The following is a 25,023-nucleotide window of genomic DNA, read 5'->3' on the forward strand; positions in this document are numbered from 1 at the left end:
CGGAACAAGATGGGGCTGCCACACGGTGGGGAACAGTCAGTAATGTAGTTGGGACTACTAGAACATTAACCTATATATTTGTATAGATGAAACTACTTTGTACAATACAGGATTAAAAGTAAACTACAGTTGTCTCTGGGCTTTCCTTGCATTGCTGCTATGATGTAGCCAATGGCGGAGGGATCTGACACAAAAGAGGAGCCTCATTAACCAGGCACGCAGACATAAATGGGGAGGTTTCGAGGGACAGGACCACAACTACAGGGGGGGCCCAGACTTGAGGGAGGCACCGAGGAGACGTTGATTTAGAGCCACACTGGCTTTGAGGTTACTGTGGAACGCAGTGTATTTCTGCACAAATCAACGCCAATTATAGTATAGTACAGAAAACATAGATGCCAGAGGTAGCAGCACTTCTGGATTTGGAGCCGCACACCTGGACCTGCAGGCGACCGCCTGCAGCCTGGCCTTTAGAGACACAGCGCTGCCTTCTGTCTAATGTAGCGACGGTTACGATCCAATCACAACTCGCCGACCGGCAGCCAATCAGCAGCAGCTCCACTTGGTTTGTGACTGGCGTCACATCAGAATTAGAAATGTAACATTTACAGAAGTTCAGCTTTCTGTTATGTTTCCTCACTTCTACCCTCATGTATAACAGCCCTCAACCAACCAAACTCCTGTAATCCAGCAGACTGATGCTAGTTATTAAAACATACTTGTCACAAGCTGCGGCACCACAAGGGGGCAATATTGCAACTGTAACAGACATAACAGGGAAACATTCTGTGCCCCTTTGGAGTGAATTTTAGGATGAAAGCAAGCAAAGTAAAGTGCAGCAATCTGTTTTTCTATGACTACCCCCTAAAGTACAAATAAATGCATTTAATCAGGTGATAAATATGACCAAGTTACTGTATGCTATTATGTTAAGTAACATTTAACTTTATCCAAAAACTTAAATGGAACAGCGCCCCCTTTAGGTTTCATGGTAAAATGGCCGTCATAGGTTTGACTTGACATAGTGGAAGCGCCAACATATCAACAGTTCTAATACTTCCATTTCCCAGATATCATTAGTGTGTTATGGTTGGGAAATAATTACACAAAGTCTATATAGTGAGAAATACACTGTATGATTTATTCTATTGGCTGCCTATGTTGTGGCTGGATGCAGGACAGGCGTAGGGTACATGGGAAGACCCTCGGGATCATTGGCCTGTAAAGGAAACAGAGGATTAACTTGTAGAGATTTTTCAATATCACAGGATTTTGGCAAGTTGCCAGCTCACAGATTTATTAAAATCTTTGGAAAATTCAGGGTTTTATTTTAGGGATTTTGCTACAGTTTTGCCTTCAATAAATCAGCGAGTTAGTAATGCTGAAAATCTGAGATTTTGAAAAATCGTTACATGATAATTAATAAACCCCCAAGGCGAGTACGGAACTTACTCACCTTATCTTCCAATTATACCCACTCCTTCGGTTCCACTATAGTAGCCCACTAAAGCCCCTGCCCTGATTCTCACTATTAAACTTCTCCTGTCTACACTCTCACTCCAGATTACCCCTCTCCTGTCCCAACTGTTAACTAGGTTACCCCTCTCCTGCCCTCGTATAACAACACTCCTTCTGTCCCACTAGATTACCCCTCACCTGTCCCTTATGTCTAACTAGATTCCCCTTCTTATGTCCCTTATCCCACAATACTAATAATCTCCTTTCCCTACAGTCCCACTACATTACCCCTCTCCTGTCCCTACTGTCCCACTACATTACCCCTCTCCTGTCCCTACAGTCCTACTACATTACCCCTCTCCTGTCCCTACAGTCCTACTACATTACCCCTCTCCTGTCCCTACATTCCTACTACATTACCCCTCTCCTGTCCCTACAGTCCTACTACATTACCCCTCTCCTGTCCCTACATTCCTACTACATTACCCCTCTCCTGTCCCTCATCTAATACTAATCATCTGCTGCTCCTTTTGTCCCACTAGATTACCCCTCACCTGTCTCTAATGTCCAACTAGATTCCCATTCTCATTCCCTTATCCCACAATACTAATGCTCTCCTCTCCCACTACATTACCCCTCTCCTGTCACTACAGTCCCACTACACTACCCCTCTCCTGTCCCTACAGTCCTACTACACTACCCCTCTCCTGTCCCTACAGTCCTACTACATTACCCCTCTCCTGTCCCTACTGTCCCACTACATTACCCCTCTCCTGTCCCTACAGTCCTACTACATTACCCCTCTCCTGTCCCTACAGTCCTACTACATTACCCCTCTCCTGTCCCTACAGTCCTACTACATTACCCCTCTCCTGTCCCTACATTCCTACTACATTACCCCTCTCCTGTCCCTACAGTCCTACTACATTACCCCTCTCCTGTCCCTACATTCCTACTACATTACCCCTCTCCTGTCCCTCATCTAATACTAATCATCTGCTGCTCCTTTTGTCCCACTAGATTACCCCTCACCTGTCTCTAATGTCCAACTAGATTCCCATTCTCATTCCCTTATCCCACAATACTAATGCTCTCCTCTCCCACTACATTACCCCTCTCCTGTCACTACAGTCCTACTACATTACCCCTCTCCTGTCCCTACAGTCCTACTACATTACCCCTCTCCTGTCCCTACAGTCCTACTACATTACCCCTCTCCTGTCCCTACATTCCTACTACATTACCCCTCTCCTGTCCCTCATCTAATACTAATCATCTGCTGCTCCTTTTGTCCCACTAGATTAACCCTCACCTGTCTCTAATGTCCAACTAGATTCCCATTCTCATTCCCTTATCCCACAATACTAATGCTCTCCTCTCCCACTACATTACCCCTCTCCTGTCACTACAGTCCCACTACACTACCCCTCTCCTGTCCCTACAGTCCTACTACACTACCCCTCTCCTGTCCCTACAGTCCTACTACATTACCCCTCTCCTGTCCCTACAGTCCCTCTACATTACCCCTCTCCTGTCCCTACAGTCCCCCTACATGACCCCTCTCCTGTCACTACAGTCCTACTACATGACCCCTCTCCTGTCACTACAGTCCCCCTACATTACCTCTCTCCTGTCACTACAGTCCCGCTACATGACCCCTCTCCTGTCACTACAGTCCTACTACATTGCCCCTCTCCTGTCCCTACAGTCCCTCTACATTACCCCTCTCCTGTCCCTACAGTCCCCCTACATGACCCCTCTCCTGTCACTACAGTCCCGTTACATGACCCCTCTCCTGTCCCTACAGTCCCCCTACATTACCCCTCTCCTGTCACTACAGTCCCCCTACATTACCTCTCACCTGTCACTACAGTCCCGCTACATGACCCCTCTCCTGTCACTACAGTCCTACTACATTACCCCTCTCCTGTCCCTACAGTCCCACTACATGACCCCTCTCCTGTCCCTACAGTCCCACTACATTACCCCATCTCCTGTCCCTACAGTCCCACTACATTACCCCTCTCCTTTCCCTACAGTCCCACTACATTACCCCTCTCCTGTCCCTACTGTCCCACTACATTACCCCTCTCCTGTCCCTACAGTCCTACTACATTACCCCTCTCCTGTCCCTACAGTCCTACTACATTACCCCTCTCCTGTCACTACAGTCCCACTACATTACCCCTCTCCTTTCCCTACAGTCCCACTACATTACCCCTCTCCTGTCCCTACTGTCCCACTACATTACCCCTCTCCTGTCCCTACAGTCCTACTACATTACCCCTCTCCTGTCCCTACATTCCTACTACATTACCCCTCTCCTGTCCCTCATCTAATACTAATCATCTGCTGCTCCTTTTGTCCCACTAGATTACCCCTCACCTGTCTCTAATGTCCAACTAGATTCCCATTCTCATTCCCTTATCCCACAATACTAATGCTCTCCTCTCCCACTACATTACCCCTCTCCTGTCACTACAGTCCCACTACACTACCCCTCTCCTGTCCCTACAGTCCTACTACACTACCCCTCTCCTGTCCCTACAGTCCTACTACATTACCCCTCTCCTGTCCCTACAGTCCCTCTACATTACCCCTCTCCTGTCCCTACAGTCCCCCTACATGACCCCTCTCCTGTCACTACAGTCCTACTACATTACCCCTCTCCTGTCACTACAGTCCCCCTACATTACCTCTCTCCTGTCACTACAGTCCCGCTACATGACCCCTCTCCTGTCACTACAGTCCTACTACATTGCCCCTCTCCTGTCCCTACAGTCCCTCTACATTACCCCTCTCCTGTCCCTACAGTCCCCCTACATGACCCCTCTCCTGTCACTACAGTCCCGTTACATGACCCCTCTCCTGTCCCTACAGTCCCCCTACATTACCCCTCTCCTGTCACTACAGTCCCCCTACATTACCTCTCACCTGTCACTACAGTCCCGCTACATGACCCCTCTCCTGTCACTACAGTCCTACTACATTACCCCTCTCCTGTCACTACAGTCCCACTACATGACCCCTCTCCTGTCCCTACAGTCCCACTACATTACCCCATCTCCTGTCCCTACAGTCCCACTACATTACCCCTCTCCTTTCCCTACAGTCCCACTACATTACCCCTCTCCTGTCCCTACTGTCCCACTACATTACCCCTCTCCTGTCCCTACAGTCCTACTACATTACCCCTCTCCTGTCCCTACAGTCCTACTACATTACCCCTCTCCTGTCACTACAGTCCCACTACATTACCCCTCTCCTTTCCCTACAGTCCCACTACATTACCCCTCTCCTGTCCCTACTGTCCCACTACATTACCCCTCTCCTGTCCCTACAGTCCTACTACATTACCCCTCTCCTGTCCCTACATTCCTACTACATTACCCCTCTCCTGTCCCTCATCTAATACTAATCATCTGCTGCTCCTTTTGTCCCACTAGATTACCCCTCACCTGTCTCTAATGTCCAACTAGATTCCCATTCTCATTCCCTTATCCCACAATACTAATGCTCTCCTCTCCCACTACATTACCCCTCTCCTGTCACTACAGTCCCACTACACTACCCCTCTCCTGTCCCTACAGTCCTACTACACTACCCCTCTCCTGTCCCTACAGTCCTACTACATTACCCCTCTCCTGTCCCTACAGTCCCTCTACATTACCCCTCTCCTGTCCCTACAGTCCCCCTACATGACCCCTCTCCTGTCACTACAGTCCTACTACATTACCCCTCTCCTGTCACTACAGTCCCGCTACATGACCCCTCTCCTGTCACTACAGTCCTACTACATTGCCCCTCTCCTGTCCCTACAGTCCCTCTACATTACCCCTCTCCTGTCCCTACAGTCCCCCTACATGACCCCTCTCCTGTCACTACAGTCCCGTTACATGACCCCTCTCCTGTCCCTACAGTCCCCCTACATTACCCCTCTCCTGTCACTACAGTCCCCCTACATTACCTCTCACCTGTCACTACAGTCCCGCTACATGACCCCTCTCCTGTCACTACAGTCCTACTACATTACCCCTCTCCTGTCACTACAGTCCCACTACATGACCCCTCTCCTGTCCCTACAGTCCCACTACATTACCCCATCTCCTGTCCCTACAGTCCCACTACATTACCCCTCTCCTGTCCCTACAGTCCCACTACATTACCCCTCTCCTGTCCCTACAGTCCCACTACATTACCCCTCTCCTGTCCCTACAGTCCCACTACACTACCCCTCCCCTGTCCCTACAGTCCTACTACATTAACCCTCTCCTGTCCCTACAGTCCCTCTACATTACCCCTCTCCTGTCCCTACAGTCCCCCTACATGACCCCTCTCCTGTCACTACAGTCCCGCTACATGACCCCTCTCCTGTCCCTACAGTCCCCCTACATGACCCCTCTCCTGTCCCTACAGTCCCCCTACATTACTCCTCTCCTGTCACTACAGTCCCCCTACATTACCTCTCTTCAGTCACTACAGTCCCGCTACATGACCCCTCTCCTGTCACTACAGCCCTACTACATTACCCCTCTCCTGTCACTACAGTCCCACTACATGACCCCTCTCCTGTCACTACAGTCCCACTACAATACCCCTCTCCTGTCCCTACAGTCCCACTACACTACCCCTCTCCTGTCCCTACAGTCCTACTACATTACCCCTCTCCTGTCCCTACAGTCCTACTACATTACCCCTCTCCTGTCCCTACAGTCCCTCTACATTACCCCTCTCCTGTCCCTACAGTCCCCCTACATGACCCCTCTCCTGTCACTACAGTCCTACTACATTACCCCTCTCCTGTCCCTACAGTCCCTCTACATTACCCCTCTCCTGTCCCTACAGTCCCCCTACATGACCCCTCTCCTGTCACTACAGTCCCGTTACATGACCCCTCTCCTGTCCCTACAGTCCCCCTACATTACCCCTCTCCTGTCACTACAGTCCCCCTACATTACCTCTCACCTGTGACTACAGTCCCGCTACATGAACCCTCTCCTGTCCCTACAGTCCCTCTACATTACCCCTCTCCTGTCCCTACAGTCCCCCTACATGACCCCTCTCCTGTCCCTACAGTCCCACTACACTACCCCTCTCCTGTCCCTACAGTCCTACTACATTACCCCTCTCCTGTCCCTACAGTCCCTCTACATTACCCCTCTCCTGTCCCTACAGTCCCCCTACATGACCCCTCTCCTGTCCCTACAGTCCCCCTACATTACCCCTCTCCTGTCACTACAGTCCCCCTACATTACCTCTCTCCTGTCACTACAGTCCCTCTACATTACCCCTCTCCTGTCCCTACAGTCCCCCTACATTACCCCTCTCCTGTCCCTACAGTCCCACTACACTACCCCTCTCCTGTCCCTACAGTCCTACTACATTACCCCTCTCCTGTCCCTACAGTCCCTCTACATTACCCCTCTCCTGTCCCTACAGTCCCCCTACATGACCCCTCTCCTGTCCCTACAGTCCCCCTACATTACCCCTCTCCTGTCACTACAGTCCCGCTACATGACCCCTCTCCTGTCACTACAGTCCCACTACATTGCCCCTCTCCTGTCCCTACAGTCCCTCTACATTACCCCTCTCCTGTCCCTAGTCCCCCTACATGACCTCTCTCCTGTCACTACAGTCCCGTTACATGACCCCTCTCCTGTCCCTACAGTCCCCCTACATTACCCCTCTCCTGTCACTACAGTCCCCCAACATTACCTCTCTCCTGTCACTACAGTCCCGCTACATGACCCCTCTCCTGTCACTACAGTCCTACTACATTACCCCTCTCCTGTCACTACAGTCCCACTACATGACCCCTCTCCTGTCCCTACAGTTCCACTACATTACCCCATCTCCTGTCCCTACAGTCCTACTACATTACCCCTCTCCTGTCCCTACAGTCCCACTACATTACCTCTCTCCTGTCACTACAGTCCCGCTACATTACCCCTCTCCTGTCCCTACAGTCCCACTACATTACCCCTCTCCTGTCCATACAGTCCTACTACATTACCCCTCTCCTGTCCCTACAGTCCCACTACATTACCCCTCTCCTGTCACTACATTCCCACTACATTACCCCATCTCCTGTCCCTCATCTAATACTAATCATCTGCTGCTCCTTCTGTCCCACTAGATTACCCCTCACCTGTCTCTAATGTCCAACTAGATTCCCCTTCTCATTCCCTTATCCCACAATACTAATGCTCTCCTCTCCCACTACATTACCCCTCTCCTGTCACTACAGTCCCACTACACTACCCCTCTCCTGTCCCTACAGTCCTACTACATTAACCCTCTCCTGTCCCTACAGTCTTCTACATTACCCCTCTCCAGTCCCTACAGTCCCACTACATTACCCCTCTACTGTCCCTACAGTCCTACTACATTACCCCTCTCCTGTCACTACATTCCCACTACATTACCCATCTCCTGTCACTACAGTCCCACTACATTACCCCTCTCCTGTCACTACAGTCCCACTACATGACCCCTCTCCTGTCCCTACAGTCCCACTACATGACCCCTATCCTGTCCCTACAGTCCCCCTACATTACCCCTCTCCTGTCCCTACAGTCCCACTACATGACCCCTCTCCTGTCCCTAAATTCCTACTACATGACCCCTCTCCTGTCACTACATTCCTACTACATTACCCCTCTCCTGTCACTACAGTCCCACTACATGACCCCTCTCCTGTCCCTACAGTCCCACTACATGACCCCTCTCCTGTCCCTACAGTCGCCCTACATTACCCTTCTCCTGTCACTACAGTCCCGCTACATTACCCCTCTCCTGTCCCTACAGTCCCACTACATTACCCCTCTCCTGTCACTACAGTCCCACTACATGACCCCTCTCCTGTCCCTACAGTCCCACTACATGACCCCTCTCCTGTCCCTACAGTCCCACTACATGACCCCTCTCCTGTCCCTACAGTCCCACTACATGACCCCTCTCCTGTCCCTACAGTCCCCCTACATTACCACTCTCCTGTCACTACAGTCCAACTACATGACCCCTCTCCTGTCCCTGCAGTCCTACTACATTACCCCTCTCCTGTCCCTACAGTCCCCCTACATTACCTCTCTCCTGTTACTAGTACCACTACATTACCCCTCTCCTGTCACTACAGTCCCACTACATTACCCCTCTCCTGTCACTACAGTCCTACTACATTACCCCTCTCCTGTCCCTACAGTCCCCCTACATTACCCCTCTCCTGCCCCTACAGTCCCACTACATTACCCCTCTCCTGTCACTACAGTCCCATTATCTCTCTCCTGTCACTACAGTCCTACTACATTACCCCTCTCCTGTCCCTACAGTCCCCCTACATTACCTCTCTCCTGTTACTACAGTCCCACTACATTACCCCTCTCCTGTCACTACAGTCCCACTACATTACCTCTCTCCTGTCCCTATAGTCCTACTACATTACCCCTCTCCTGTCACTACAGTCCCACTACATTATCCCTCTCGTGTCCCTACAGTCCCACTACATTACCTCTCTCCTGTCACTACAGTCCCACTACATTACCCCTCTCCTGTCACTACAGTCCCACTACATTACCCCTCTCGTGTCACTACAGTCCCACTACATTACCCCTCTCCTGTCACTACAGTCCCACTACATTACCCCTCTCGTGTCCCTACAGTCCCACATTACCACTCTCCTGTCACTACAGTGCCACTACATTACCCCTCTCGTGTCCCTACAGTCACCCTACATTACCTCTCTCCTGTTACTACAGTCGCACTACATTACCCCTCTCCTGTCACTACAGTCCCACTACATTACCCCTCTCCTGTCCCTATAGTCCTACTACATTACCCCTCTCCTGTCACTACAGTCCCACTACATGACCCCTCTCCTGTCCCTACAGTCCCACTACATTACCCCTCTCCTGTCACTACAGTCCCACTACATTACCCCTCTCCTGTCACTACAGTCTTACATTACCCCTCTCCTGTCCCTACAGTCCCACTACATGACCCCTGTCCTGTCCCTACAGTCCCACTACATTACCCCTCTCCTGTCCCTCATCTAATAACACTAATCATCTGCTGCTCCTTCTGTCCCACTAGATTACCCCTCACCTGTCTCTCATGTCCAACTAGATTCCCATTCTCATTCCCTTATCCCACAATACTAATGCTCTCCTCTCCCACTACATTACCCCTCTCCTGTCCCTACTGTCCCACTACATTACCCCTCTCCTGTCCCTACAGTCCCACTACATTACCCCTCTCCTGTCCTTACAGTCCCACTACATTACCCCTCTCCTGTCACTACAGTCCTACTACATTACCCCTCTCCTGTCCCTACAGTCCCACTACATTACCCCTCTCCTGTCCCTACAGTCCTACTACATTACCCCTCTCCTGTCCCTACAGTCCTACTACATTACCCCTCTCCTGTCCCTACTGTCCTACTACATAAGACTAGATAATCCCCCACCTATCCCTACTGTCACACTAGATTACCCCACAAAGTCAGCATGCTTTTTTTTTAAATCCTGGTAATGTAGGAAATCTTTACTGACAGATTTTAAATTGTTAAATTCAAAAATGTATACACTCCGACTTTTATATTGCTATTATCTTTTGACTTTTGTAGGCTTTTGAACACTTGGGATACCTAAAGTTGCCAACTTTCCCTCTATCCAATGTCCTACATCTATATGCCTGTAATATGCATTCCCTACTCCTGCTCATCGCTCCTCAGCTAATCATAAAACTTCTGTCTCCATCTCATTTGACTATCCTCACTTACCTATCTGAATCCCTTCAGATCTCCTGTAAAATAAAAATAAAAAGATTACCATTGAATTAGTCTCAGATGCTATTCAGAATGGCAGGTCATGTACAGGAGTCACAGAATTACGCACATGTCATGTATAGGAATCAGAAAATGACAGATTGCAGCAATCAGTCGCATATGTACAGGGGCCTTTAAAGAAAAATATCAGTTCACAGTTATACAGGGACCACATACAGATGGCAACCACATTTACACAGGTGTCACATACACAGACAAGTGTCACAGTTACACAGGTATCACATACGCAGACAGCTGTCACAGTTATACATGTATCATAAACATAGACAGCTGTCACAGATATACATGTATCATAAACATAGACAGGTGTCACAGTTATACATGTATCATAAATGTAGACAGGTGTCACAGCTACACATGTATCATAAACATAGACAGCTGTCACAGTTACACATGTATCATAAACATAGACAGCTGTCACAGTTACACATGTATCATAAACAGACAGCTGTCACAGTTATACATGTATCATAAACACAGACAGGTGTCACAGTTATACATGTATCATAAACACAGACAGGTGTCAGTTATACATGTATCAAACACAGACAGGTGTCACAGTAATACATGTATCATAAACATAGTCAGGTGTCACATACACAGACAGCTGTCACAGTTATACATGTATCATAAACACAGACAAGTGTCACAGTTATACATGTATCATAAACACAGACAGGTGTCACAGTTATACATGTATCAAACATAGACAGGTGTCACAGTTATACATGTATCATACACATAGACAGGTGTCACAGTTATACATGTATCATAAACATAGACAGGTGTCACAGTTATACATGTATCATAAACATAGACAGGTGTCACAGTTATACATGTATCATAAACATAGACAGGTGTCACAGTTATACATGTATCATAAACATAGACAGGTGTCACAGTTATACATGTATCATAAACATAGACAGCTGTCACAGTTATACATGCATCAAACACAGACAGCTGTCACAGTTATACATGTATCATAAACATAGACAGGTGTCACAGTTATACATGTATCATAAACACAGACAGGTGTCAGTTATACATGTATCAAACACAGACAGGTGTCACAGTAATACATGTATCATAAACATAGTCAGGTGTCACATACACAGACAGCTGTCACAGTTATACATGTATCATAAACACAGACAAGTGTCACAGTTATACATGTATCATAAACACAGACAGGTGTCACAGTTATACATGTATCATAAACATAGACAGGTGTCACAGTTATACATGTATCATAAACATAGACAGGTGTCACAGTTATACATGTATCATAAACATAGACAGGTGTCACAGTTATACATGTATCATAAACACAGACAAGTGTCACAGTTATACATGTATCATAAACATAGACAGGTGTCACAGTTATACATGTATCATAAACATAGACAGGTGTCACAGTTATACATGTATCATAAACATAGACAGGTGTCACAGTTATACATGTATCATAAACATAGACAGGTGTCACAGTTATACATGTATCATAAACATAGACAGCTGTCACAGTTATACATGCATCAAACACAGACAGGTGTCACAGTTATATATGTATCATAAACATAGACAGGTGTCACAGTTATACATGTATCATAAACATAGACAGGTGTCACAGTTATACATGTATCATAAACAGACAGGTGTCACAGTTATACATGTATCATAAACATAGACAGGTGTCACAGTTATACATGTATCATAAACATAGACAAGTGTCACATACACAGACAGCTGTCACAGTTATACATGTATCATAAACAGACAGCTGTCACAGTTATATATGTATCATAAACATAGACAGCTGTCACAGTTATACATGTATCATAAACAGACAGCTGTCACAGTTATACATGTATCATAAACATAGACAGGTGTCACAGTTATACATGTATCATAAACAGACAGGTGTCACAGTTATACATGTATCAAACACAGACAGGTGTCACAGTTATACATGTATCATAAACATAGTCAGGTGTCACATACACAGACAGCTGTCACAGTTATACATGTATCATAAACACAGACAAGTGTCACAGTTATACATGTATCATAAACATAGACAGGTGTCACAGTTATACATGTATCATAAACATAGACAGGTGTCACAGTTATACATGTATCATAAACATAGACAGGTGTCACAGTTATACATGTATCATAAACATAGACAGGTGTCACAGTTATACATGTATCATAAACATAGACAGGTGTCACAGTTATACATGTATCATAAACATAGACAGGTGTCACAGTTATACATGTATCATAAACATAGACAGGTGTCACAGTTATACATGTATCATAAACATAGACAGGTGTCACAGTTATACATGTATCATAAACATAGACAGCTGTCACAGTTACACAGGTGTCACATACACACACAGGTGTCACAGTTATACATGTATCATAAACATAGACAGCTGTCACAGTTACACAGGTGTCACATACACACACAGGTGTCACAGTTATACATGTATCATAAACATAGACAGGTGTCACAGTTATACATGTATCATAAACATAGACAGGTGTCACAGTTATACATGTATCATAAACATAGACAAGTGTCACAGTATTACATGTATCATAAACATAGACAGGTGTCACAGTTATACATGTATCATAAACATAGACAGGTGTCACAGTTATACATGTATCATAAACATAGACAGGTGTCACAGTTATACATGTATCATAAACATAGACAGCTGTCACAGTTATACATGTATCATAAACATAGACAGCTGTCACAGTTATACATGTATCATAAACATAGACAGCTGTCACAGTTACACAGGTGTCACATACTCACACAGGTGTCACAGTTATACATGTATCATAAACATAGACAGGTGTCACAGTTATACATGTATCATAAACATAGACAGCTGTCACAGTTATACATGTATCATAAACATAGACAGCTGTCACAGATACACAGGTGTCACATACACACACAGGTGTCACAGTTATACATGTATCATAAACATGTATGATAAACATAGACAGCTAGACAGCTGCACAGTTACACAGGTGTCACATACACAGACAGCTGTCACAGTTATACATGTATCAAACATAGACAGGTGTCACAGTTACACAGGTGTCACAGTTACACAGGTGTCCCAGATATACATGTATCATAAACATAGACAGGTGTCACAGTTACACAGGTGTCACATACACAGACAGGTGTCACAGTTATACATGTATCATAAACATAGACAGGTGTCACAGTTATACATGTATCATAAACATAGACAGCTGTCACAGTTACACATGTATCATAAACATAGACAAGTGTCACAGTTATACATGTATCATAAACATAGACAGGTGTCACAGTTACACAGGTGTCACAATTACACAGGTGTCACATACACAGACAGGTGTCACAGATATACATGTATCATAAACATAGACAGGTGTCACAGTTACACAGGTATCACTTTCACAGGTACACAGGTACCACATACACAGAAGGTGTCACATACACAGGCGGGTGTCACATACACAGACAGGTGTCACATACACAGGCGGGTGTCACAGGTACCACATACACAGAAGTTGTCACAGGTACCACATACACAGAAGGTGTCACAGGTATCATAAACATAGACAGGTGTCACAGTTACACAGGTATGACATACACAGACAGGTGTCACAGGTACCACATACACAGACAGGTGTCACATACACAGACAGGTGTCACATATACAGGCAGGTGTCACAGGTACACAGGTACCACATACACAGACAGGTGTCACAGGTACCACCTACAGAGAAGGTGTCACAGGTACCACGTACACAGAAGGTGTCACAGGTACCACATACACAGACAGGTGTCACATACACAGACAGGTGTCACAAGTACCATATGCACCGACAGGTGTCACAAATACCACATACACAGAAGTTGTCACAAGTACCATATATACAGAAAGGTGCTACATACACAGACAGGTGTCACAGGTACCACATACACAGGTGTCACAGGTACCACATACACAGACAGGTGTCACAGGTACCACATACACAGACAGGTGTCACAGGTACCACATACACAGACAGGTGTCACAGGTACCACATACACAGGTGTCACAGGTACCATATACACCGACAGGTGTCACAGGTACCATATACACCGACAGGTGTCACAGGTACCACATACACAGATAGGTGCCATATACACAGACAGGTGTCAATCATATTCAGCCACAAACTGTACTTACAAGAACTGCTTCATTATTGTTTTTGGATGGAAACACTTGTAGATGAGGAAGATGACGATGACAAAAGCAAACACTGCAATAACTGCAAGAAATATATATATATATTTATATTGTGTGAAACATTTGTGTGCGACACCCCCTGAGCAAAACCCATTAATGTAAGAGATACAGCGTATTAGATGAAAGAACGCTACAGATACAGAACCTCCATAGGGAGCCTGGCGGGGACAGGATGGAGAAATAGGCTGGAGAGACCCTGACACATAGCAGGCAGACTTACTTATTCCATACCACGGAGCCAGATTGGGTCCCTGACTTCGATTCCGAAAATGGACGGTTGTGTTGGCTGAATGAGGCGCAGCACCTGCAGAATGACGAGATAGATGGCACATTACAGGCGATGTATTTACAGTAACAGAATGTTTCGGTCTGATGGCCACAGCTGAAGATTGTCCTCACTTACAGGTGCAAATATAAAACATGCAGAACTTACTGCAGGAAAAAAGGAACCTCTTATCGCTGTAGGAGTCCTAGTGGGGACAGAGAGGTGTGTCCAGTGCTCCAGGAGGGGGTCTCGCCAGGTCATACAGTATATGGGGCATGACCACGTCCCATTAGGGGCCATGTTACCCACCTCATCAGCACACCTCGCCATACAATTGGTCCCCATCCCATCTCTGTAACCCGTTTCTTACCCCCATCTCGGCCTGAGATAGACTTGCTTCCCTACCCCAGCCCACCCCTGTAGTTACACATAACATTAGACACATGAAATCCCATGTACGACATGGCTAAGTATTTCTTCTGAAAGGTATATTATATGTGCATTATTGTTGATCATGTTTTGGATAATAATAAAATCTATACACATAATACTGTTACCTAGAAGGCTGCATAGTTGAAATAAGTGCAGTGTAAGGATGTACACTAGTCCCTTCATCTCTGACTGACCAGGGCCACTGGCAGCCCATCAGATAGCTGCATTGTGATGTCACTACCAGAACTGTGATGTCACTCCTCTATGACTCCTGATGGCTACTTGACCTTCTGTTAGAATCTCTCTGGCTGTGTGATTTAAAAGGGCAATAATATTATAAGCAAGACCAGGGGGTACAATTTAAATCGATCTAAAGCGATGTTGTGTTTCAGGGGCTAAATCCCACATTTACTGACATTTAAAAATGAATGTTAAAAAAATTATTTGTTAGTAAATGTGCAATTTAGCCCCTGAAACATAACATCGATTTAAAATTGACCTTTAGTAAATTTACCCCCAGGACTGTTTTGCATATTTGACCTTTCATAGTCAGAAGTGGCGAAAAGCGGTGACTTTTAAAAGCCACCACTTGTAAATACACCCACAGGGTTTAAAAAAAAAATATATATATATCCGCTATAGTGTAGTTAGGGAATGCTCTGCTACTTTTTCCTATTAGTGAAGTGCAAAGAGATAAACTACCAGTTTCCAGGTGAAGAGCTCTAAGGGTACCCCATATTTACTACAGGAGGTGTGTGTGTGTGTGTGTGTGGGGGCATAGGCAAACGCAGGGGGGGTTTCCGTCTGCCTGGAAACCCCTCACCAGCCCACTCCATGACCACAATAGAAATAGTAATATAATAGATTGTTACTAGTGCTGCATGTTCTTCTCAGTATCACAAATGAAATAATTACCACCACCTGTGTATCTTTTAACATGTATCAGCCAGGGATAAATAACCTGTGCACCAACTAGAAGATCTGGAAAACATGCACTGTTATAGAGCCCAATATGTACATATATGTCCAGGGCAGTGCTAGGTTATTCTGCTGCTGCTCCTCCAGGCTCCCGGACTTGCTCCAATAGTCTGCAATGGTGCCCACATCTAAAATAAATACATTCAGCTCAGGCAGGATGGCCCTACTGACACATCTAATGGCTTACTGTGATCACTGGTATATGCTTGGAATTATTACACACAATACACTTTGTATGACGCTTATTAAAGCTGGTTAAGTACTAATTCTGCCCCCTTCATTGACAGGCCGCACTCGCTCTAAAATTAAGCATTTGGAACCCCCCCCCTGGAAATCCTGCATTTGCCACTGGGGGGGGGGGGGGGGGATCAGATCCCCTCAACAAGACCGCACTAATTTTTGGCAATGGAAAGTGAGAAAATGAGGTCCAGGTAGTGGAAAGAGTGCATTTAAATTATAGATATTGCACCATATTTTAGCTTCCATCCTGTTTACTGGCACAAGATGTATGAAGCATACCTGTCACCTGTACAAAGTTGAGGCAGACATTTTATCCAACAAACCAATATTCATTAAAATGCAGTCTTTCAATAGGAACTAGTAACATCGTGTCTTAGTGACGGCACCAGCTTCTAACAAATTGATAGACTACATAAAGATCCAACCATCCAAATGGCTTTCTCCACTGTCCAATCATTTTCTCCCTGTGTTGCCTGGTTACCAGTGAGGTAAACAGTTGAGGTTCCAGGCTATGATTATTAAACAGCCAGTGCAAAATCCTCCCTGACAGTGATCACCACAAATCTATATAATAAAATCAAGGGCTGATAAAAAAAATAAAAAAATGACGTCACCAGGCTGGCAGTTAATGACAGTTGGTATGACCTCTGACCACTGTCAGTGATGTCACTTCCAGAGTTCCGGCATAACACACATAATACAGGGCCTGATTCAGAAATGTAACGGTTCAAGGGAGGAAGGAGATCGCAATATTTAATCAGAACAAAAAATTCTGATCTGAACGTTGCGGGAGCCAACGCTTCTGCAGCCCAACCTGATAATAATAGATGTGTACCTACAGTAGCTTTAGACATGTCTGTGATGTGACCACAGTATATGGTCCCTGACATGGTGGCACTAGGAAGCAGCTGAAAACAAATGTGATCGCAGGGCTATATCCAAAGACAATGCAATAATTCCAGGGGTTAGATTTAACAAAGCTTCTAAAAATTAAAAGTGGTGCTGTTGCCCCTAGCAACCAGATTCTAGCTATTTCTCTATTGCATTCTAGAAAAGGATAGGCAGAATCTGACTGAGGGCCTGATTCAGAGCCGCTCATAAGCGGCCGCTCGTTCGCTCCGAGCGATGTTCGCACATCTGCGCATGGGTCGTAATGCGCATGCGCCAACCAGTCAGTGCGGTCGGAAATCGTGTGTTCGCAAAATAGCGAGTGCCTGGTAATTTAAGTGACAGGATGAGGCGTTTGTGGGTGGTAACAGGGGAAGGTGCTTGAAAACGGGGAGTGGAAATCCGAACGCAGGCGCGCCAAATGGTCAAAACGGGCGTTTTAAGGGTGTGCATAATTAACAAAGCAGCGTCATCAGCCACGTCACTTGGTTGTCTCTTAGCCTGAACTGTTCGCATGATTGCGGTAGGAAAATCCAACCACAAGCACTGCGAGCAGTTCAGACGCCTTTCGATGTACTCGATTAATCTAATAGCGGAGATGACGTATGATGCAAACGGCCAGGGGGCGTCTTTACAAAATAGCAAGCGCATATTTCGTTTGCTTGCTCAGACATAGAGGCGTCAACAGACCGCAAAGAGCGAGCGCTCATTTAAATATCCGGCCCCTTTTTCTGAACGAGCGAGCGCAAATAGCGGCCGGCTCTGAATCAGGCCCTGAGTGCTATGGGCCACACTGCTTTTTCTTTTAGAAGCTTTAGTAACTCTAACCCCAAGAGTCAGAAGCACCAGAGCTCAGGCCAACCTCACATACAGACCATGGTTATGCAGAGCTCTTGATATGGCTGCATGGAAACATTTACTCCAGTCTCAGCTCCTGATTCCAGTAGCTCCTTTGAAAAGACTGGAGGCCACTCTGTGGCTTTATTCACAGGACACAGTCTTGTTTGTGCAGTTTTGAGAGACGAACTTTTCCAGGTAGCGTCTGGGTGGTCTAATGCAACTTCCACTTAACGGTCATTGATGCAAGTGCCCACTAAGATACCGTTTCCTAATGTTACACCTTCCCTCTAACATCTTTTGGTTTCCTTTTCACAGCTGTTGTTCCTTTTTCCAGCTGATCATCAGTTACTCCCATACATTACCAGATTTTCATTCCAACCAATCAACTAGTTGGATGGTTGGACAGAAAATATTTACATGTGTATGCAGCTTTACAGTCTAGGTTTTAAAGAATATCCATGCTTGAAGACAGAGAGCCTGATTCAGACCCAGACGCTAAGCCGCGATAGCACGCTATGGCCGTCAGTCGCCTGTCTGTGCATGCTTCGCAGTGCACATGCACGAGCCAGTCACTGAGATCGGGAATCGTGCACTCATAGTACAGAATGAGCACTAATTTGAGTGACAGAGGGCCTGATTCAGAGCCGCTCGTAAGCGGCCGCTCGTTCGCTCCGAGCGATGTTTGCACATCTGCGCATGCGTATGGGTCGTAATGCGCATGCGCCAACCAGTCAGTGCAGTCGGAAATTGTGTGTTCGCAAAATAGCGAGTGCCTGCTAATTTGAGTGACAGAATGAGGCGTTTGTGGGTGGTAACAGGAGAAGGTGCTTGAAAACGGGGAGTGGAGATCCGGACGCAGGCGTGCCAAACGGTCAAAACGGGCGTTTAATGGGAGTGCATAATTAACAAAGCAGCGTCATCAGCCACGTCACTTGGTTGTCTCTTTGCCTGAACTGCTCGCATGATTGCGGTAGGAAAATCCAACCACAAGCACTGCGAGCAGTTCAGATGCCTTTCGATGTACTCGATTAATCTAATAAATAGCGGAGATGACATATGATGCGAACGGCCAGGGGGCGTCTTTAGAAAGTAGCGAGCGCATATTTCATTCGCTCGCTCAGACAGGTGTCAACAGACCGCAAAGAGTGAGCGCTCTATTTAAATATCCGGCCCCTTATTCTGAACGAGCGAGCGCAAATAGCGTCCGGCTCTGAATCAGGCCCAGAGTGTGCCATTTGTGGGTGGTGTCAGGGGAAGGTCTATGAAAACGGGGGTGTGGATGTGTGAATGCAGGTGTGCCTTTGTGTTCTATCGGCGTTTCATGGACGTGCATAATTAGCATGGAGGCATCATTGTACACGTCACCTGGTTGTGATCGCAGTGATTGTGGCAGGGTAGGATCTACCTCAGGGGCTATGTGGAGCTCCGATGGCTCTCGATGTTACTGATATTACATACAATTCCTGGATAATGACGTGTGCTGCGAAGGAAAAGGGGCGTCTTTAGACTGGCGTGCGTTCGCTCTGCCATCGCTCTCTAAGACATAGAGGGTGTTCTTAAGTCTTGCCGTGTGATCGCGGAATTTGCATACCCTGCCCCTGATGGCAGCGAAAATGCGCTGCTTTGCGTCCGGGTCTGAATCGCCCCCCTAGTTTGGGAAACCCTCGCATTGTATAGCTCCAAATACATAATTTTAATGTTTGGCAAAGATAGGGGGAGAGCAAATGCATAGGATTACCATAATAAAGGTACAAATTAGCATGAAATATCATGTTCAACTGGATAAATACCCCGGCACGTACGTCTCCATAACTAGAAAGATGTCCTTGCATAATGATTCGCTGTAATATGTGCTATGCGGGCCTGATTCAGCATGGAGGTCTGCTGCCAAAATATGCTAATGAATGCAATCGCAAAGCAGTCGCACAGCCAGCATAGAGACGCCCACTATCGCCATCTCACATCTGTAATACCTTGCAGTCTTGCGAATACATCAGGAACATCGAGTAACATCGGACCCTCGGGCACATTTACAGCAGGTCTGACCTGTCACAGAAACTGCAAGTCACGTTGCACGCAGTGAGTGCTCAGGCTTAGTGGCTAATTTATGCACGCCCCTGCAACGGCGTTCAAATGGACAGACACGCCTGCGTTTCCACGCCTACTCCCCCGTCACCACCCCCCAAATGTTCACAGCCCGTCACTCACTCTGTGATGGCTTTTATTCTGCTTGAGTGATCGCAAAGCAATTGCAATGCTAACTCACGCACGCGAACTGCGCTGGATAAACGTGCAGTATGCACCATCGACCAATCTGCGTACGCTGTTGCGATCCATGCTACATCAGGCCCTGTGCACGCAGTTATAGTCTAACCATACTAACAGTCATCACTTGCACCATTATGAAATAAAACGGCTTTATAGAATATAGCTACAATTCCAACAAATCTCGGAACATTAACAATTTCATATAAAAATAGTATCTTTATTATAAAACATTAGATTACAGATAGTTTTTTTTGCTAATAAATTACGCGCCTTTAGTCTTCTGCTTTTGGTCCAACAGGTGTTTTATCCCCTTTAGCGTCACCAGCGGCAATTCTTAGCGCTCCATCTTGCGCCACGTGTAACGTCCATTGCTCGAGAAGAGGCCAGAAGCTGATCTTAAACTCTCTCTCCTCAGTGCCTGCTGAGGGGTCATAATAGAGATGGCAACGATTTGGAAAGTACCTTTCTACAGCCAGAAATGCTCCATCGTTACCCTCGGAGTAGGATAATGCTGACACCAGGAGGCCACAGCGAAAGTGGGATGCAGTGTCCAGCATGAGGGCAGAAACGCGAGCTCCGTCTTGGGGGGTGCACGTGGAAGGGAGGTATCGCTCCAGCCCGTCAACCAGGATGAGCGAGGGAAAAGGTGGAGAGAGGTGAAGGGAAGAGAAGAACTCCAAGAGATCCTTCAAAGATGATGGATACAAGAAACGTATTCGCTAGAAGGATAAAGTTAAAAAGAGGACTTATTACCATCTGCCAAGGGCAACAAGTAAACATAGGGGGAGATGTATCAAACAGTGCAAAGAGTGGAGAAGTTGCCCATAGCAACCAATCAACTTTGTCGTAGAATAGAAAAGTACATGCTATAAAATGACAAGTAGAACTAGACTGGTTGCAATAGGCAACTTCTCCATCTTACACTATTTGACACAACTCCCCCATAGTTTGCTGTGATCTATTTTCTTCTGCAGTTACCTCCATATCTAATATTCATCTTCCAGCCTCTCCAATCACAATTCCCTCCCAGTTCTACAGTGAGTATCCATCCCTTCCATGCTTCAACCCCCTGGCCGGCCACTCACGCTGCAACCAGATTGGCTATCATTAATCAACTCATCAGATTCATGGAAAAACGTTTATACTAAAGGAAAATGGCAGTAGACAGTGTGTATTGTAGGGATGGGCATCAATGATTCATAATCATCGATGGTTTATGGCTGATGTCGAATGCTTTTACCATCGATGGGGGGAGAACCAGATGGTTTCCCTCCATTGATGGCAAAGCATAACCGAGTGTTTTTTTTTTTTTTTTACAAGGTGTCGGGACACAGAGCGAAGCGCCGACCTCAGGTTCTCATTAGCCCACGGGCCAGTCAGTCAAAGAAAAGGGATGACAGACAGTTGCAGAAACCATTGATTGTCATCCATTGCATAGTTGGTAACCATCGGTTGCCACTTGCTAGATCGCCATGTAACCACACCAATGGCTATCCCTAATGCATTGTATCTGTGCACTTAAAGTCTATCAATCCTACAATTGCCCTGTACTGCGCATGCACAGAAAACATCTGCCTTTGTGCGTGTGACGTAATCATTTGCATAGTTTTAATTTACAATGTGATTGAAAATGTTTGAGCTGTAACGTCTATCTCGGTACATGCGTGTAACTGTACACTTAAGCAAAACAGAAAATTGCAAGTGGCCAGCAAATGCCCTCTAAACTCGATAGTCTTTCCCCTTCTATAGAATATTTAATTGATGCTCTACAAACCTCCACTAATACCTCACCTCCTCTCCATACCCCCCTCAATACCTCACTTATCCTGATCTCCATGCCCCTTCCCCCTTACTTCCTCTCCTCTGCAAACACCCCTCCAATACCTCACTTCTCCTTTCCATACCCCACTCTCAATACCCATCTCCAATACCTCACTTCACCTCTGCATCCCCCCACTCCAATACCTCACTTTTCCTCCTTCCCAAACTGCCCTCCAATACCTCACTCCTTCTTAACATACCCCCCTATAATACCTTACTCCTGCCCAATACTTCACTCTTCCTCCACATACACCCCTCCAATACCTCACTCGTCCTCTCTACCCTACCCCCTCCAATAACTTAAGCTGGCCACACACTAGAACAACTTACATCCAACCAGCCAACTTGTTGATTGGTTGGAATGAAAATCTGGTAAGGAATGGGAGTAAATGATGATCAGCAATTTACTCCTAAATGCCAGAAAACAGATGAAAATGGTCGTTCAGACAAGTTTGTTAAATGTTTGATCTAAACTATTTGTTCATACAACAGTTTTGGTCCATTTTTCAGCGTCTGGGAGCAAATTGCTGATTGTATTTCTTACCAGATTTTCATTCCAACCAATCTACTAGTTGGTTGGTTGGACAGATAATCTTTAGATGTGTGGCCAGCTTTACTCCTCCTCTCCACCATACCACCTCCAATACATGACTCCTCTACACAATACCCCCTCTAATATTTCACTCATCCTATCCATACCCCATCTAATGCCTCACTCCTCCTTCTCCATACCCTTTCCAATGCCTCACTCCTCCTCTCCATACCCATCCAATGCCTTACTTTTCCATACCCTTTCCAATACCTCACGCCTCCTACTCTCCATACCCTTTCCAATGCCTCACTCCTTCTCTCCATACCCTAACCAATGCCTCACTCCTCTCCATAACCTATACCCTCACTCCTCCTCCTCCTCTCCATATCCTTTCCAATGCCTCACTCCTCTCCATAACCTTATACCTCACTCCTTCTCTTCATACCCAATACAATGGCTCGCTCCTCCTCTCCATACCCTTTCCAATACCTTACTCCTCTCCATAACCGAATACTGCACTCCTCTCCATACCCCATCCAAAGCCTCACTCCTCCTCATCTCCATACCCATTCCAATACCTCACTCCTCCTCCTCTCCATAACCTTTCCAATGCCTCACTCCTTCTCTCCATACCCCATCCAATGCCTCATGCCTCCTCCTCTCCTTACCCTTTCCAATACCTCACTCCTCTCCATACCCCGTCCAATACCTCACTCCTCTCCATACCCCGTCCAATGCCTCACTCCTCCACTCCATCCAATGCCTCACTCCTCCTCTCCATACCCCATCCAATGCCTCACTCCTCTCCATACCCTTTCCAATGCCTCACTCCTTCTCTCCATACCCTTTCCAATGCCTCACTCCTCTCCATACAATACCTCACTCCTTCTCTCCATACCCATCCAATGCCTCACTCTTCCTCCTCTCCATACTCCATCCAATGCCTCACTCCTCTCCATACCCTAACCAATGCCTCACTCCTCTCCATAACCTATACCCTCACTCCTCCTCCTCTCCATATCCTTTCCAATGCCTCACTCCTCATCCTCTCCATAACCTTATACCTCACTCCTTCTCTTCATACCCAATACAATGGCTCGCTCCTCCTCTCCATACCCTTTCCAATACCTTACTCCTCTCCATAACCGAATACTGCACTCCTCTCCATACCCCATCCAAAGCCTCACTCCTCCTCATCTCCATACCCATTCCAATACCTCACTCCTCCTCCTCTCCATAACCTTTCCAATGCCTCACTCCTTCTCTCCATACCCCATCCAATGCCTCATGCCTCCTCCTCTCCTTACCCTTTCCAATACCTCACTCCTCTCCATACCCCGTCCAATACCTCACTCCTCTCCATACCCCGTCCAATGCCTCACTCCTCCACTCCATCCAATGCCTCACTCCTCCTCTCCATACCCCATCCAATGCCTCACTCCTCCTCTCCATACCCTTTCCAATGCCTCACTCCTTCTCTCCATACCCTTTCCAATGCCTCACTCCTCTCCATACAATACCTCACTCCTTCTCTCCATACCCATCCAATGCCTCACTCTTCCTCCTCTCCATACTCCATCCAATGCCTCACTCCTCTCCATACTCCATCCAATGCCTCACTCCTCTCCATACTCCATCCAATGCCTCACTCCTCTCCATACTCCATCCAATGCCTCACTCCTCTCCATAACCTATAATGCCTCACTCCCCCTCTCCGTAACCCACTCCCTGTATAAGCACCTTGAGTGTCAGCGGATCCCGGACCGCCCGCCCCCCTGTGGGGAGTCTCTGTAGCGGCTCCCGGGACAGGAAGATCACCGGCCCCGCTCCATCCTCCGCAGCTAAAGTCGCGGCAACAAACAGCAGCGCGCTCTTCCCGCAGCCCGGGGGCCCCAGGAGCAGCAGAGGAGCCCCATGGGAACTGAGGTCGGCGCCGAGCCCATCTCCCGGCTCAGCGGAGCCCGAGCATTCGGGCGAGTGGGGGGAGCAGCCCAGCTCGGTGAACACCCTGAGCAGCAGCCGAGACATCACCCGCCACGTCCTCGCTCGGTGCTGTCACTGTGTGTGTGCTACTGTTACCGCCGGGAGGCGCCATCTCATGCCAGGCTGCGCTCTTTCTGGCTTGTGATTGGCTGAGTCTCCG

At 46.8% G+C, this 25,023-nt stretch overlaps 1 protein-coding gene and 1 long non-coding RNA gene across 2 annotated transcripts; both read right to left on the reverse strand.

Annotated features, from left to right (window-relative positions):
- Window positions 1-1,133: 1,133 nt before the first annotated feature.
- On the reverse strand, window positions 1,134-14,922 carry LOC148522364 (uncharacterized). The gene is made up of 4 exons (XR_015878532.1): window positions 14,837-14,922; window positions 14,557-14,638; window positions 10,235-10,257; window positions 1,134-1,219 (listed from the first exon to the last, which is right to left on the reverse strand). It is a non-coding gene; the product is annotated as an uncharacterized LOC148522364 (long non-coding RNA).
- A 5,709-nt stretch (window positions 14,923-20,631) lies between these two features.
- On the reverse strand, window positions 20,632-24,997 carry SWSAP1 (SWIM-type zinc finger 7 associated protein 1). Its single transcript, XM_088473907.1, has 2 exons — window positions 24,621-24,997; window positions 20,632-21,246 (listed from the first exon to the last, which is right to left on the reverse strand). Exons 1-2 carry the CDS (start codon window positions 24,906-24,908, stop codon window positions 20,800-20,802), a joined length of 735 nt encoding a protein of 244 aa, XP_088330033.1. The 5' UTR covers window positions 24,909-24,997; the 3' UTR covers window positions 20,632-20,799.
- Window positions 24,998-25,023: the final 26 nt, after the last annotated feature.

The sequence above is a fragment of the Taudactylus pleione genome, unplaced genomic scaffold (genome assembly GCF_031769625.1).
Source record: "Taudactylus pleione unplaced genomic scaffold, aTauple2 ptg000145l, whole genome shotgun sequence".
Lineage (NCBI taxonomy): Eukaryota > Metazoa > Chordata > Amphibia > Anura > Myobatrachidae > Taudactylus > Taudactylus pleione.

Coding starts and splice junctions, on each gene's coding strand:
- SWSAP1 (XM_088473907.1), bottom strand. CDS start 24,908: ATGTCTCGGCTGCTGCTCAGGGTGTTCACCGAGCTGGGCTGCTCCCCC. Junction 21,247..24,620: donor GGGATCCGCTGACACTCAAG/GTGCTTATACAG, acceptor TTATCCTTCTAG/CGAATACGTTTCTTGTATCC.